At 39.8% G+C, this 17621-nt stretch overlaps 1 protein-coding gene across 4 annotated transcripts in view; it reads left to right on the forward strand.

The window, feature by feature from the left end:
* Positions 1-9: 9 nt before the first annotated feature.
* ABCA5 (ATP binding cassette subfamily A member 5) overlaps positions 10-17621 on the forward strand; it is a 51924-nt gene continuing 34312 nt past the window's right edge. Inside the window, exons 1-12 of one of the 4 annotated variants that reach the window (XM_019516258.1) lie at positions 10-32; positions 2511-2513; positions 2633-2866; positions 3706-3923; positions 4539-4652; positions 6133-6337; positions 7380-7538; positions 8737-8834; positions 10730-10959; positions 12629-12770; positions 15566-15754; positions 16480-16627. In XM_019516258.1, the coding sequence (XP_019371803.1) occupies positions 4548-4652; positions 6133-6337; positions 7380-7538; positions 8737-8834; positions 10730-10959; positions 12629-12770; positions 15566-15754; positions 16480-16627 (1276 nt within the window). In that variant the 5' untranslated portion in view covers positions 10-32; positions 2511-2513; positions 2633-2866; positions 3706-3923; positions 4539-4547. The remainder of the gene's footprint in view (positions 33-2510; positions 2514-2632; positions 2867-3705; positions 3924-4538; positions 4653-6132; positions 6338-7379; positions 7539-8736; positions 8835-10729; positions 10960-12628; positions 12771-15565; positions 15755-16479; positions 16628-17621) is intronic. The other 3 variants (XM_019516278.1, XM_019516267.1, XM_019516289.1) reach the window with 3 other exon arrangements.

Raw genomic sequence — 17621 nt, forward strand, 5'->3', positions numbered from 1 at the left:
GCCCGAGGCGGCGGGAGCTGGGTGCTGCGGCGGTAAGCGCGGGGCCGGGGCCGGGGCCGGGGTGGCAGCGGCGCCATCGCTGCGGCCCCGGGGCTGAGGGGGAGGTAGCGGCGGTGCCGGCTGCCGGGGAGGAGGGGAGGCCGAAACGCGGGTCGCACATCTGCCTGTCTTCTTTTTTCACTCGGCTGCTGCTCGTGAGCCCCTCCTGATTCAGCCCTTCGCGGCGTGTCAGCCAGGTCGGAGTTGCTGCGGAAAGATCACACCGGGGTGGCCGTCGGTTGTCCTCCGTTTATACCAAACCTCGACGTCCTCCGTTTTTCTCTTGAAAAACAACCTGGAAGAGAAAGTCATCTTTGAAGAGAAAAATAGAGGCTGTAAAGGCGTCGGGTTTCGTATCTATAGAGGACAGCTGGACTGTCCTCGATGATCCTATGGCAGAGACTTGCCCTCCGTCCTGTGTGGATACCAAGCCGCACGCCTTGATGTCCTCTGCTTTTCTTTTGAAAAATAATCTGGAAGAGAACATAATCTTCGAGAGAGAAATGGAGGACATCAAGGCGTGGGGTTTGGTATCGATAGAGGACAGAGGTCAAGTTTGGATGCGGCGTTTGGTATGGAAAGGTCATGGGTCGACATTAGGGCGGCCATCATCGAGGACAGCCTGGTTGTCCTGTATTGATACGAAACCGGACGCCTTTATGTTCTCCATTTTTCCCTTGGAAAATAATCTTGAAGAGAAAAATAGAGGACATAAAGGCGTTGGGTTTCATATCAATAGAGAATGGAGGTCAAGTCTCTGTCACAGGGTGGCTGTCATTGAGGATAGCCCGCTTGTCCTCTGTCCTCTATTGATACGAAACCGGACAACTTTATATCCTGTTTTTCTCGTGACGAGCCACTTTAAGCTCACCCTTTACTTTCCTTTTCAGCGTTAAGGAACAAGGTTGAAGTTTGGATGCGACGTTTGGTGTGGAAAGGTCACGGGCAGACATTAGGGTGGCTGTCATCAAAGACAGCCCAGTTGTCTTCTACTCTCTAACCCAGTGCCTTGATGCCCTCTGTTTTTCTCTTGAAAAATAATCTTGAAGAGAAAATAATCTTGAAGAGAAGAACAGGGGACATAAAGGCATTGGGTTTGGTATCAATAGAGGACAACTGGACTGTCCTCGATGATGGGCACCCTGTGATAGAGACTTGACTTCCGTCATCTGTTGATACGAAACCGAACACCTTTATGTCCTCTGTTTTTCTCTTCAAGATTTTTCAAGACAAAATTTTTCAAGATAAAAATAGAGGACATAAAGGCATCCAGTTTCATATCAGTGGAAGACAGAGGTCAAGTCTCTATCATAGGATGGCCGTCATTGAGGACAGTCTGGTTGTCCTCTGTCCTCTATTGATATGAAACCGAAGACAACCAGACTGGCTTCTAGGATGACTGTCCTAGCAGACATATTTCAAGAAAAATCTTGCCTGGTAGATATACTGTCCATCTAAGCACAATGGCTGTTGTTTTGCGGTGTTGAAATAAGTGTCTGTATGCCATCCGTGGCAAGAAACTAAAAAAAGGATCATTTTACCTGAGAGTGCTTTGGTCAAAATACCCACAGGTTGTCTTGCTTTTAAACCACTTCTCTTACCGGTGAAGACTGTAAGGAAGTGGCTACGGTTGTAAAGGGCGTTTGTTGGCAAAGAGCCTTTCCATTTATGTCTACTTAGGTTAAAAGTAGACATAAAAATAGACATAATTTTTAAATGAGAAATATTTATTTCATCCCAAATGGGGTTAAATTAGTACAAATGTCTATTTACTTAGGCTAATCATATAAAATAGCATTTGTTTAGGCCTTTCATATAAATGTCTTGACAGCGGATGCATTTTTTTCTTCATCGTGCATATTCATATTCATATTTCTGTTGGTGGACATCTGAAAATTTGCATTTTCCATCAGGGTATAGCATGGTCCTTCTATAGTCTCAGGGAAGTTAAATTCAGTCATCCTGAGAGCATCTTACTACATTTAATAATAGGAAGTAAATTAACGCTATTTTGTTTATTTATTTTGAAGGGATGTTTCTGTGAATCTCTAATGGATTAGAGTGAATTGGTGCATAGATGCATTGTGTTGAATACATGGAAAAATTTTTACTGGGTAGGAAAACTTAAAGGTGAAAACTAACCTTAAATAGCATGCTGCGAAACTATAGGCTCTATTGTTATGCATCTTAAAACAGTAAAATGTAAAGGGGGGGGGCAATGCAGTGGTAGCCCTTAGGCAGACGTACAGTGTGCAAATCTCTGGACCTACTTGTATGTGTAAGTGCTTATGAGATCCGATAGTTTTTGCAATGCTTCCTTTTAATTCTGTTCCTGAATGTCAAACAGTGAAAATGCATATGCTAATGAATACACGTTGTGTGAAGAGACAAATTCATTTTCACTTCACCGTCTGTAAACAGCAACTGCATTTTTATCTTGTCACAGCACTATATATTTTCATTGTTTTAAGGCGGTTGACTTGAAAATCTCCAGAGAAATTAAATCTGCTTGCTTTTCCCCTAGGAATTAATTATTAACATGGGTTGATATTTAAATAATTTGTTTTGTTTTGTTTTTTTCTTTTCTTTTAAGACCTAGAAGTACTTGAAATGTAGAGGACGAAGGATTTTCTTTGACTCTGGATGGAATCTGTCTATGAAACTGACCTTTCTGGATTTAAAAAAATATGACCCTTTAAGGACCTGCTACTGCAACTGGTTCTGCATGGGTGGACTTTTATGCTCACCTGGAAACCCAGTGAAGTCAATGAAGCTCTGTACAAAAGCCTGGATATATTTGAATTCAAGAGTGGAGCCTAAATAAGTAGTGAGCATGGATTTTTTTTTTGCCTCCCCACGCTCCCCTTATAAAGTAGTAGTGTGACATGAATGTCTGCCTATGAATAGATCATTTTACTAAATGTTTCAGTGCCGCTGTACTTTTATAGTAATAAACCAGCTTCAGCTTAGTGGAGCGTGTTACCTTGATCAGATGATCTCTGCATTGTAGAAAGTAAACTTCCATGTGATGATGATGCAGCATAGGAGCTGTAAACAGCCAGATGTCTGTCTACAAGTTAGGAGAGTAAATGGGTGTTGTTGCCTACACTTTGAATGTACAGCAACCAAAAATATTTACCTATGCTTATAACAATAATAGTATGGTAGTGTATGGACTATACACTTAGTACATCATTATGAATTGTTTCTCATACAAAATCTGAACTGATGTCTGGTATAGAGCCTTAGGAATGACTGCATTTATCTACAAAGCACCTTGATATGACAGACATTTATGGTATGCACTTGGGGTAAGACCAGCTGCCCATGGTATTCTTTTTTCCTAAAGAAATGGTTAGAAAATTGAATCGATTCCCTTGTGTAGAAATGGCAAGGTTTTTGCCTTTCTGGCATTGTCCCAGCCCTTTCCAGCCTTCTGTCTGAGGACCGACATGCTATGAATCTATAGTGCCATAAATAGGAGGTTACTGATCTAAGTTATGTACTTAAAATTCCATCCGAGGATTCTGTGTCACCTCATGTTTTCACCCACCGTGGGACAAGGAGAAAGGGATGGTTATGGTATTTATTTAGCATAGTTTAATTTATTTCTTCGAAGTGGTACACAAACATAAACTAATTCTCAGAATATTTTTGTTTATGCAGGTAACTATTATTATTCCTGTTTCACAGCTGGAAAAATTAAGATACACAGAGACTGAATTATCCAAAGCCTCACAGCAAGAACTGGGATTAAAACCCAGGACTGTTCTTCAGCCTGTATTCAGGTTGCTAGACTAGGTATGTCTTGGAAGCCTCTGAAGCTGCCTCTTTAAATCCATTTCTTCAAAGGACAGAGCACACCAGCATTATATAACTCATAGGTCAGTCTAATGAGGGATCCAGTTATTAAAATAAAAAGCACTGATGCTCTCCCAGAATTCAGGCTGGTAAGATGGTACTAACAGCAGATCACATGGTTTTCATAATGTGATGAGTCCCTCTTTGTTCTTGTGTATTTGATCATCATGAAATAGTAAACAAAGCTGTCTTTTTATCAATAGGCTTTGGAGTGGCTGTGCTGCTGTAATACAGAAGGTAGTTCACATCACCTGGGGGTATTGCTTCAGACTTGTTAGAGTCAAGTCTTTCTCACTGCATTATTTTACCCTTGCTTTATATTTTAAGTGATGTTAATTCCTAACTCTAAGGATTATAGAGATTTAGTTTCTTTAAGAAGAAGCCTTTCTCAAAAAAGCTTTATTGCAATGCCCAGGCCACAAGGCAGCCCATTTTTTGACATCTGAGTCATATAACTGTACAATGTAATTCTGTGCTGACAGCTTCTTACGGTAATAGGAGATCTAGCATGTATAATGGGAAGCAGCTTATCCATGGAGTAAAACAATATAATTAGCTGGCACGTTTTTATTTTATTTTTTTTAATCCTAACAGGTTCAGCACTTTGTCACTTCAAATGTTTTGTATTGTTTTAACAGGCCTGAAAAATGGCTGTGGAAATTCCAAAAGAGACAGGGATATGGAGGCAAACCAAAGCTCTCTTATTCAAGAACTACCTTGTTAAATGCAGGACGAAAAAGAGCAGTGTACAGGTAAATTAAGTGCTCATTTTCTGGTTGTTGGGCCCGTATCTTTCATGGTTTAAATTGGAAGAACTGGCAGAATTAGAGAGAGAAGTAGGTTTTGTGTGTGTTGTCACAGCTTGAGGGGATAGCTGACTGGTCTGAGGTAGGGTTTGAAATAAATAGGCTTCTTTAGAAACATTCTTGTGATTCTTTAGTCTCAAATGTATTTTAGTTTTTAACATACACAGAAAACAGTCTGGCAAACTGCCTTTATGTGGCACTATGGCAAGTTCTGTTCCTTTGTCAGTTAAACTCTCTAGAAAGTTAACTAAAATAGTAGGGCCCAACCTTTGAGCTGCAGGCTAGACAAGTAGTGCAGGATCAATTTGAGGGTCAGCGGTGCTAACCTGGTGTGTGGCCCCGGCTCTGTGCCTAGGATTGGATCATGCACAGGACCATGTTCTCTGGCCCTCAGGGCTTGGAAATTTGGCAACAGAGGAGTGATGGCAGTGTTAATTGCCACCATCCTGTCCTGCAAAATTTCCAGACCTGAGGGAAACCCTGTGGGCCAAATGACAGGGCCCCATGGGCCAGCTGAAGTTTGAGTACCCCAGACTAACAAATCAGGATTAAGTAACACTATTTATTGTTGTGCACATTTACATAGACACAAGTGACTGTTCTAAACTTGGCTTTGTATTCTGTATACCAAGAATAATTAAGTGATACGGATATTTAGCTTAATAGAACTGCTTGCCAGGAGTACTTTTAAGCACAGTTTGAACAATCAAAGATATACCTTGAGGATAGCATAATACTTTGGGCAAGTGTTGCATCGTTCATCCTAGAAAGTTGAAGTACTGTATTAAAAAATTAATGAAGCCATCTAATATGCAGGTGTGGATGGTGGGGGTTGCTAATGGGACTATAGTTGCAGACAAGGTAGTGACTTATTCAGTTTTGCACAGGATGTGAACGGACGAATTAGAATCCAGAAACACAGCTATAATCTTCTGTCTGATAATGACATGACTTTGTGTATCCATATGCATAACCTTGGTATGAGGACCAAAATATAACTAGAACACTAGATCCAAACTTCTACACTTGTGCACGTGCGCATACACACCTAAATACATATGTGCATTCACACATTTAAAATGTTGTATGTAGGAAATAATTTGAAAAACCAGTTCTGCCTTCAGCTGCATCCAGTCTTGCTGGCTACAGCATAATGGTACACTGATGTTTGGTTTATAAGTTCCCAGCAGTTAGGATTGTTCACTTGTATCTCAACTTCTGTTGTGTTCAGGTTAGCAAAATCATGCTCTAGTGCTACAGAAGCCACTATAATTGAAAAACCATCATTGGTAAAACAAAGAACATTCAAAAAGCTTTGCAATTGAATTATAAATTTAAATAAAATTATAAATCAGGTTTTGGTGTGAGTTCCTGTTATTGTTCTTCTTAATTGTCTCATATCATTGTCTTGTTATCTTTCGTACAGGAAATCCTGTTTCCACTATTCTTTTTATTTTGGCTAATATTAATGAGCATGATGCATCCTAATAGAAAATATGGTGCGGTGCCTGACACAGATCTTGGTTCTCTAGACACTTCCATGCTTGTCGATTTCATTCTTGGATATACCCCAGTGACCAATATGACAAGAAGGATCATGCAGAAAGTGGATTCTGATTTCTTCGCAGATGGTAGGTATTATAAACCTACATATTTTTGTTCTTCCAGGTTCATCTCACATCCTTGTTTGTGTAGTATTGTGTTGGGAACTGCAGGATTGTTACACTTGTGTGACTGATGAAACTTGTCCTCAGCAGGTCCATAGAGTGAACAGAATAGATAAGGAACAGGAAAATCCCTTCCTGGATATCTTAAAGGAGCTTCCCTTTCCTAGTAACATGCTGTAGCCCTTTCCTAAATAAGTTACCCTTTCTCACACAAGTTGTCACACTGAAATAAAGTATTGCCTATTTGAAAGAAAGTTTTAGAATCAGGCCTCAGCAGACTAAAAAAGATTGTCACCCCGCAGTAGTCAATAGATGTAGTGACTGCTATTCTACTTGCCGTCCTGTGGTCAGTGCAAGAAGATGGTTTCAGTTTACAGCTATTTTTAGTTGGGGCTTTCAGTCTTGGAGCCTAGTTGCTACTACAGAAGTAGTGACTTGAGTAGCAGTGATGGTATTGGTGAGCACTGTATCATGTGCTTGGTTTTGAACATGATTTGTTTAAAAAAAAACAAAACCATCAGTTGTGCTGCTGTTATGCTGCTGACACAGCTGTGCTACTAGCAGTGACATCCATTCCCTTCTCCTGTCATTAAAAAAAAAAACACTTTGAATATATTTTTTGCTGGGGTGATGTTTCGGTACAAACTCATGTATGACTGCCACAGGAAAAAGAATCAGATGTACTATAAGAAACACTATTTTCTTTGAGTATCCCATTTTGCTGATTCATCTTCTGCCTAATGCAGTCTATGATTTAGTGATATGTGGCAACAATAAACCCTTCTGTGTAACTGCAAGATTTCATGTTCCATTATTACGTGTCGTCTTCCTTAAACAGTTCATCAAATGCTGTGACTTACTGTCATCTCCATGGAAATTAGTAGCACAATAATGGAATCAATATAATAATATAGCATTTACTAAGAACATAGAGCTGCTGAAACACTCTTGGTTTCATTTCACTGTCCCAGTTAATTCCCACAGCTATTCATATTCTATTTTTCAGGCATAATTACAGAAGAATATTTAAGTGAAGAAGAATTACAAGATGCTAGCATGTTTAAATCATCAAACTTTGTGGGCATAGTTTTCAAAGATTCCATGTCCTACCAGCTTAGATTTCCTAATGCTGTCACGATGTCTTCCATTTACATGGAATCAAGAGGTAAAATACACGTGCTAATTGTTTTTAAGGACTTGAACTAGGAAGCTTTGACCTAGTTTTCGTGTGACGCTAAATAAAAGTTTTGCCACCTCATGTGTGATGTGACAACACCTGACGGCATTATCAATGATGGTGATAGTGTCAATGAAACAGTATGAAAGCAAGAAAATCTCTTTGGGGTGGTGTGCTGGACTGGAGTTTAGACCAGGACCTTCCACAAAAAAGTGTAGGTTTTTTCCCCTGTATTTATGAATGGTGCTAGGGAAGACTAAGGCAATAGATAATCTTCTTTCTGTGTTGGTAATAACCTGATGGCATCATAGAGCACATTTGTTATGAAGCTCTTCACAAGTGTAGAAAAGATGAGGGGGAAGAACTTGTCTATTAAGCCTATGAGACTGTTTACATTGCCTTCAGTAAGACCAACAATTCATGCAGAGGTCTACTTCCTGGGAAACTGAAAAATACAATGCAGGTGAAATGTAAGAAGAGCTGGCAGCCTCCTCAGCATTTGAGCTAAAAGTTAGCTTCTTCAACAGAAGTAGGTGTCACTTGGAAGATAGATACACCTTGTCCCTCCTTTTTCTCTTGTCTTTAACCTCACCAGAGAAATGATAAATCTGGACTTCGTATATGTGTGTCAGTTGGTATGTCAATAAGTTTTTCATAAATTAATAATCTGTCATGAAAATATTGTGGAATTCACTTCTCACTATTTCATTTCCTTGTCTTTCTGTGTCCATATGCAGATCATCTAGCATTCTGTGGCTTGGAATCCTTGTCATACTTGCATATATTTCAAAGTGATTTGTTCTTTCATTAAAATAATACTGCAGGCTTTCCAATCCATACTATGGAATAGTTGTTTTCAATTTTTTTCCGGCCTGCATTGCTCAGAGAGGCTGAGGGATTAGCCTGTGGCTCATCATCATATCCCATTATCTTTTTTACAGAGCTGCTATAGACTTTCTAGCATCTTAACTTCTGTTCCAGCTTTCTGATTACTTTGGAAAGTACCTTTTGAGTGCAGTGTTGCAAATGAGATTACTTTGTATATGCTTTTTGGCTTTACTGAAGTTTTTCTATCATTATTAATAAGCAGTTGTTTCAATCATTAGTGTTTGTACATTGTTATTAAAAAAAAAAAAGAAAGCAACTCCAGGTATGTGCTTTAAAAATGTCTTTGATTTTTCTATAGCCAGTTGTTCCAGTTCATTGAACGGATGTGAATCGGTTGAATATTGGCGTTCAGGATTTGCAGCTCTACAAGCTTGCATTGATGCTGCAATTATTCAGGTAAATATAAATAAGTAGCATAATGAAATAAAGAGGTTAATATCCTTTGAATTTCGTCTGTAATAACGTTTTGTGTTGTTAACAGATAAAGTGTACTAAAATTGGTTTGCATCAGACATCTTGTCTTTTATTAACACAAACCAGTCTCCTCACCTAACTGAATTGCAGTCATGCTTGTAAATCCTTTTATGTCTAAATGAGTGTTATGTGTATATGCTGGCTGTCATTAAAATATTTACACTCACCAACAGTTGGCTGCAAAATGGTGTTTGATGTACTGTAGCAAGTTAAAATCTTTCTTTCCCATTATATCAGAGTATTCTGTCCCATAAATAAACTGTTATAAAATTTGATCCTTTAATTTTTTGACTAAGTTAATGTTAGTGTTTATTGCAATTTAGAATTCATTCGTTTGAACATGCTTGGTCGTAACAAGAGAGAACATTTTAATGTCCTGCTTGTTGCTGGGAAGACAAGTGTCCCCATCTGATATATTTGTAAAGGCAGAGAATGGAAAGCATAAATGCACTAGAAGTTTTGGCTAGCAAGAAATCAGGGATGTTCTTGATTCCACAACATGCATTTCTGCTCCAGAAATAATGTAACTATTTGGTTTAGATGTAGTCTTTTTCGATAGCATTTATCCAGCTAACACAGGCTACATTTATGTGAAATAAAACCATTACTGGTGTTGGATCCCTGTGTTTAAACTTCAGAGTAAGCTGCATACCTTTATTAAGCTACAGCTCGATGCCTAGAAAACTGCAGCAAGCCCTCAGGGCATGAACACCTGGGAATATGTATTTATGAAATACTACCCTTTCAGAACAAGAATTACCCCTGGAGATTCTAAAAAGCAGTATTACTCATCCCATTGGAATACTTTTGGTTGCTTTTCAGTACTCACTGTACATATATATAGTGGGTACTGTAAAAATACCACTAGGGCAGTATCTGCCTTTCTTGATATTGGCAAACTGCTTGGCTGAAAACTTAGTTTTATCACTGAGGACTGCAGTGATTTAAAAAAAAACAAAACATTTTCTAGAATTTCTCACGGAGGAACATGCAGCATTGGCCACAAGATGAGATTTTAGCCTTTCTGTAAGGTGGAGAGCACATTTATGTTGCAGTCCAGGCATGTGATCGCTGCTCAGGTCCAATAGCAGTGTCGATGTGGCAGCCCACATTTCAGCCACCAAGCTTTTACCTGGAGTTCCAGAAAGCCTGGTCCAGCTCATGATGCCATAGCTGTACTGCTGTCCATGTGTGAACTAATTAGCTTGCAACTAGCCCAAATGTGTGTTTATGTTAGCTGGAATATTGCCTCTGGTTTGCACTGTGAATAGCCCGTCAGGTGAGCCATTTCTCACTATGAGTGCTTTGTCATCCTGTGAACTAGCAGAAACAGGAAACAAACCTTTGGGACATCTGCTTCCCATAAAAGAAATTAATACACTGGACTACATCTGGCAGTGTGAGAGCTTTTGCCTACTGAGCTGAAGTTAATGATTATGTAACCTAAAAGCTTTCTACTGCAGTAGGATTTACTCCGTTGCTTTGTTCCTAGGTATTTGTTATGGGCCCTTTTTTCACCAATTCCTTCTTGCTTCCTGGTATGGTAATTCTCATTTTTGTAGGAAGAGGGCATCGCTGCATTTTGTTTACTTGCTGTCTCCATCTTCCCGTAGGATGTCACTCCCTCTCCCCCCATTTTTTGGATTCTGATATTCTGTGACTTGGGGGAAAATAAGGACATGTCTCTTTCAAAGCATGTGGGCCTATTCATCACATTTTTCCAGTCATTAACTTTACTGTAGAGCTTACATTAGTATATTAAAAATACATTTTTTTTCAGTGCAAAACCAATTAAAGTCTTCTTTACGTTTTCTTAGCTGAAGACTAATCATTCAGTCAGGGAACAACTGGAATTAACAAAAGCTGTTGTTATGGGAGAGGCTGCAGTTATGGAAATAGACCACTTTCCCCGTGCAATCATTTTAATTTACCTAGTAATAGCCTTTTCTCCCTTCGGGTACTATTTGGCAATTCACATCGTGGCAGAAAAGGAGAGGAAGCTGAAGGAATTTTTAAAAATACTGGGACTTCATGACACTGCCTTTTGGTATGTGAGTATAACTTTTTTCTTTTTCTAAAAAATACAGTAAATGTTATGTCATAGTGATTTATAGTAAGCTCTGCTTTGATTTGGTTTATTTCTGATGATACTGTTAAATCTTTTTAAGATAGATATTTATAATATAATAGTAATCTGGCGCTGGGTAGGTGCAGGCAAATTATCGAATTGAAGCAAGTTAACACGGACATTTTAACTCTCTAAATTCAGAGGTAAAATGCTTCATATTAGCTGTCACTTATTAAAAGTAATTGCAGGCATATGTAGTTACCATGCATCATAGACTCCTCATTAAGTCCCCATGCTCTGTTCTACTTTAATTTCATCATTTGTCAATCCCCTTTGTAAAGTAATTACAATAATAATATTTCATTTAAAACATGCCATATTATACTACTATAATGCTTCTAGTTTAATAAAAATATTTCTCAAAATAAACTTCAGATTTGATGGGAGTAAGTTAAGTGCTGCATTATGCATATGACATATTATTCTGCTTTGTAACACTTCTCTTTATATTAGTGGGACACGTGATCTCTTTTTCAGAGTTCATCAGCCGTATTCATCCAACCCAAAGACTAGGAGTACATGATTGTGATAAAACTGAAAAAACAGGGATCCATATGTTTAGTTTTTAAACTGCATTCTCTGTGCTGATAGGTATTATGTACTGCAGTTCTGAATTGTTCATGTTTGCAGCTGTGCTAATTGGACTGCAGCAATGGACATACAGATACAAATGACTTGGGGCTTAGTTTTGCGTGTTTAGTAATAATGGTCATTGTCATAGGGTCTTATTCAGGTAAAACCAAGTATGGTCCTTTTTCCCCGGCTGAGTCATTACAAGGGCTTCAGTGGAGAGGTGATTAGCCATGATAGTCCCTAAGGTGCCACCTTGTTCCTCCTTCTGCCTGACTTTGGGCTGAATGGTTCATGAGAGACAGGAGTTTTTGTAAGCAACAGTCTACTTCATCAGATACTAAGTGAATGACCTCTATGGGGACTCCTAGCTGCAGGCATTTTGTGATGCAAGCCCTTCATCATTATTTATTTTCTCTCCCTGCTCATTCTTAAAATGAATATAATATGCCTTAGAGAAGGTCTAATGCAATGTTTTGAAAATGTAAAGCATTGTAAAAGACCTAATCTGTGGAGTCATTAGCAAAGTAAAACATTACAGATCCACAGGCTGCATCTGTTCTTTTTGAAGGAAAGTGCTCCCTGACTTTTTAACCTCTTTTTTTTCTTGTACAGAAGAGTATTTTGTTACCTTACCCGAGTTCTGGACCGACAAGTGTATTAAATTTTAAATAGAATTACTTTAATTATTGAAAAATACTTCTCACTTACCTTGTTTCAGTTCAGCTACTAGGGAATTTATTAAGCCAATTAGAAAATGTAGATGATTCATAGCAGTTGTTTTTCCTACTCACTACAGTTGGTATTAAAGTAAAAATAGTGGTGCTCAGAATAATATTTGTACTTAAAAGAACTTCTTTCAGCTTGGGCTCTGGCTTATTCCATGCCTGTCCTTTTGTACAGCTTTCTGGACTAGTATAATAATTTAGCTAACGTTGTTGTTGTTGTTGTTGTTGTTGTATCTATTAATGATTTGGTCTGTGAATCTTCATTGGGTTTTTTTCCCCCTTTTTTCTAGGCTTTCCTGGGTTCTGTTATACACAACCTTGATTTTTGTCATGTCCATTCTTATGGCAGTCATTGCAACAGCCTCTTCACTATTTCCCCTGAGTAGTTCCTTTGTGATATTTCTTCTGTTTTTCCTCTATGGAATATCCTCAGTAAGTGTGTGTGTGTGTGTGTTGCTATTGATGCATTGCAGTCAAGTTCTCCAGCACATGACTACCACTTTTTCACCCCATGTTCTTTCCCATTCAGGACAGTGTGCTTCCAGTGTCCTGCATTTATTCACATACTGCACACCCCTAATTAAAACATGCACCTGGTTTTGGAAAGGCAAAATGAAGAAAACATATTTTTTCTTTTAACCAAACTGTTCAGAATTAGTTTCCTTAAGAAGCGCACCCCAATTTTCAGTCCCTGATTTTGGAGGAATAACATGAGTTTGGTATGTGGATAAATAAGCTAATTTTCTCTAGTCAGTATGATAACTGGATGCCTTACTAAATCATTCCGTTTTCTTACCTGCCGTTATTCTGGAGCTTCTCAGTGTCACATACACTGAAGCCCAAACATTACCTTCACATGATACCTGTGTTTACAGAGCTGCTCACTCTATTTTTTACACTTTGAGTAGGAAATGCTACAGATTCAGTATCTTTTGTTTCTTACTTTTTTTTTAAATCAAGTACCTTGTCATGTTTTAAAGACTTCTTATTTGCTTAGAGCAGGGGTGGGCAAAATACAGCCCATAGGCCATTCTGTCTGGCCCACGGGGCCCCTAAAAAATTTAGAAAATTAATATTTCTCTGCCCTTGGTCCCTGTCAAAAATGCTCTGGGCAGCCCCATGCGGGCTGCAAGCAGCTGCAGCAGGGAGCACCGGCCACGGTGGGGGGAGGGGCTGTTTTTCTCCCCCCACGCTGAGCTTTTCCCTGGGCTCCTTCCCTGCTCCTTCCTGGCGCAGAGGAAAGTGGCCCTTCCCCGCCCCGTGGCCGGTGCTCCGTGCTATAGCTGCTCGCAGCCCGCACAGGGCTGTCTGGAGCGGGAGCAGCAGCCAACACTGCCCAGTGCAGCATGCGGGGGGGCCACAGCTGCTGCCGCTGCGTGCAGCCCCTAGGGGCAAGCCTGGAGCTGCAGCTGCTTCCAGCCTGCATGGGGCTGCCTGTTCATGCTCAGGACAGCCCCACATGGGCTGTGAGCGCCGACCACAGGGCAGACGAGGGGCCACTTTTTTTCCCGCACTCAGCACCAGCTTCTTCCCTGCCGGTGAGCAGGGGGTTGGGGCTGTGCACTGCCCCCCACTGGTACCGCAGGGTGGGGAGCACTGGGAGTGAGTGGGCGGGGAGCCAGTGGGAGCACAGGGCCCACACTGGTGTCCCAGGGCCAGGGCCAGTGCCGGCAGGGACCAGAGCAGGGTGGCAGGAGTGTGGGATCCCAGCCAGCAGGGGCTCTATGGAGCTGGGTCAGCTCCCCTTCTCCCTGCTGGTGCAGCCCAGCCTGGCTCCACAGACCCCTGCCAGCCTGTGTCCTGCTTTGGGCCCTACTGGTGCTGGCCCTGGGACATGGGACCAGTGTCCCAATGTTTTGGGACCAAAGACATTGGGACATTGGTCTCAAGATAGTGACCAGGGGGCAGGGCACCTGTCAAGGGACGGGGCTACCTATGCGGCCCTCGACAGCCTGCCACAGTTAGGGAAGCGGCCCTCTGCCCAAAATAATTGCCTGCCCCTGCCTTAGTCTGCTGCTTCATATAGAGCTCAGTATTCCCAGATTTGTAGCACTCAAATCTCAGCTGAGTAAGGCATGCTTAATTTTAAGAAGAAAATAGTTCCACTGATATTGGTAGGACTGCTCATGCACTTATAGTTAAGCATGTGATTGTGAGGTTTGCTAGATTAAAGCCATTTAATTTGGTATTTTGCTGGTCCAAATCGCAACGAACATGAAATCCAGCCTCATGCTGATGCTACCTTCCATACTGTGTCTTCCTTCTAAATTTGTGGAGTGGTAAAATCATCTATGGAAAATATTAGGTGACATTTCTTTAACTTTCCAGAGCAGTCAATAATATTATGACTAAAGTTTGCAGATTCTGACTGATCTTTCTCTGAACCTATGCAAGTAATTTAATGTTTACAAAAAAAAAAGAAAGATGGCTAGAAAGATATTTTGCTGTTGCAAGTTGAAGCTGAAACTTTTTTTTCTCACTGTGATATGCAGTAGGGCCTTGCAAAGCTTCAGTAGCTGATTTGATTTAGAGATTTGGAGGAGATTTGGCCCAATTCGACGGCTGAATCTCCAAATCCAAATCAAATTGTGAGACTCATTAAAAGGTCTGAATCGAATTGGAAGCCTCCGAATCGATTCGGAAAAATTCAGCACCAATCTGGAGATTTGGCCATAGAGTAAACAGACAGTTGATCTGCCCACCCTCCCCATGCCCCTTCCTTCCTCTCTCCGCCTACCACAACAGACTTACCAGCTGAAGGCAGCTGTGTCCAGTGTAGTTGAGGACTGCTGCCTATTTAGTCTATGGCCGAATCTCCGAATTGGCACCGAATCTTCAAATCCTGTTCTGCCAAATTGAATCGGGACAGTGACTCGAATCCCAGAGTGAGGATTGAATCACTCTCCCTCCAAATCATCCGAATCTGATTTGAATACTTGCTGCTTCTCACAGGCCTAATATGCAGACATGTCCAGTAGGCTTCCCTGTCTTATTTTTAGTGGTTCCATTCTTCATTCTATTCCACGATCTAGATTGGGATATTGATTTGTATTTTTTAAAGCTATTTTTAAGAGGCATTAGTTTGAATTAGCAGTCTTGGCAAAGCACTCACCTTATTTTGCCCCAAAAGAAAAGTTACTTACCTACTGAAAGTAAAGCTGTAGTTGCTTTATTTCTATTCCAGGTCTGTTGTACACTGTAATAATTTCCTCTTTGTATTTCTGTAGGTGTTCTTTGCTTTTATGCTGACTCCCCTTTTTAGAAAATCAAAACATGTGGGTATCGTTGAATTCTTAGCAACACTGGCTTTAGGTTTTGTGGGTCTTAACATTGTATTATTGGAGGATTTTCCAAAGGCTTTTGTATGGGTTGTGAGCCCATTCTGTCAGTGTACATTCCTGATTGGCATTGCCCAGGTGAGTAAGCTTACTGTATCCCTGTTTATTTACTACTTTTGTTGTGTGCAAGAACAGCTGAACAGCAATTTGATATATAACAAGATCCGTCCAACCTAATTTATTGATTAGGTTTGCATGCCCCTTATCACCTTAGCAGTGAAGCTCCTCACAATCTACAAACACTTTTATTCATGTAATAGTACTCTCAAGTCAGAAAGTACTGTTGTCCCTGTCATACAGAGGAGGAACTAAGGTGCAGTAATAAGTCACAGTCATGTAAGAAGTCTGTGCAGGGTAGGGAATGGTACTGGCTAGTGCCATCATTCTTTTTTATTAAGATACAGTTTGTACTTCTCAGGTTACGGCTACATAGCAAACATTTAATTTATCTCAGATTCAAATACCTGGTGGTGAAAATATCTGTAAATATTTTTCTATAAATCTTGCTTTTTTTAATAATATTTTTTTCTTAGTCACAAGGAATTATTTAAAAAGAAGTGTGTTATGGCAAAAAAGCTTTAAATATCTGAAGTAAAATATTGTGTGTCGTGTCTTGCTTTTCTTTTTTTTTTCAACAGCATTATGACATCTTTGTATCTGCTCTACAGCAACACTCACCTTTCAGTTTTTAATTTATCATTTGTAGTAGATCATTTTTGTATCATGCCGTTGTGTTTCATTTAACTGTAGGCTGATGAAGATGCAATTCAGTAACACCCAAGTTGTTTCATGTTTGTTTCTAGGTTATGCATCTGGAAGATTATGACAGTGGTGCACTGTTTTCAAAACTAACTCATGGTCCTTATCCACTAGTTATTTCTCTCATTTTACTGGTACTGGACAGCATGCTTTACGTGCTTCTTGCTGTCTACCTTGATCAGGTCATTCCAGGTATGTTACTTAGACTCAAATAAATATGGAACTGAACCACAATCAGCTCCCAAATTTTAGAAGTCTTTAGTGCACAGTTTTGCTCTAAGTCAGGTTTAATTGCATGGCTGTTTTACAAACAAGCTATTTAATAAATGCCACTGAGATACTGTATTTAAATAACTGAGTGGTCAATTCAGTATCACCATTTCCTGTGTTCTTTGGCTTCTTTAATTGCAGCTACATGTCAAGGTAACTTTGGATCAAAAGAAAATAGGCAGAAACACAGCTGTTATCTGTAAAGAGCTTTAAAATATATATATATATTTTAATTTAAATATTTTCTACAGTTGTGAAATCTGCTTGTGAAGCAGTCATGAAAAAAGTACCTGCTTGATACGTAGTCTGCATAGTTGTGCCAATGAAAATACTTGGAAAATGTTTTATGCCAGAGTAACTTTGATCTTTTGCTAACCAACCCATGTTTTCAGCTTTTGCAATTCATTCTTCTTGGGTTGAAAACTGAATGCCAGATATTTTGTTTAAATTACTGAGTTTTAAGAGTAGTGACACAACAAAGACTCTATTTGTTAACCTTTGAACAAACCACCGACTTGCATGCATGTGAGAATTTGCACTTTCTTTGCTGCTGAACCTCTGTGTTGCTGTGCATTGTTTACTTAAGCCATCAGTCCCATAGTCCTAGGTCCCAGTTCTTGCAAGTATTTAAGCACATTCATAAACCTGCCTCTGTCTAGGAAATGTATTTAACTACATGCATAAGGAAGTGCTTTGATGAATAGGGGTAGATTTGAATAGTTAAATACTTTCCAAAAGTAGAGTTTTGGGGTTTGGCAGTGTTGTTTTAAATGCACAGTATATGTGCGACTGAAATAGAGATGCTCTCCTGATTTGAGCTCCTAGTAATGTGCTTAATCCCAGTTTTCATAGATGAACTCCAGATCCTGAATCATGTCTGCATTAATTTTCCAGAGACTTTTCTTTTTCTTTTCTT

The sequence above is a fragment of the Gavialis gangeticus genome, unplaced genomic scaffold, assembly GCF_001723915.1.
Source record: "Gavialis gangeticus isolate Ggan-Ray unplaced genomic scaffold, GavGan_comp1, whole genome shotgun sequence".
In the NCBI taxonomy this organism is placed as follows: Eukaryota; Metazoa; Chordata; order Crocodylia; family Gavialidae; genus Gavialis; species Gavialis gangeticus.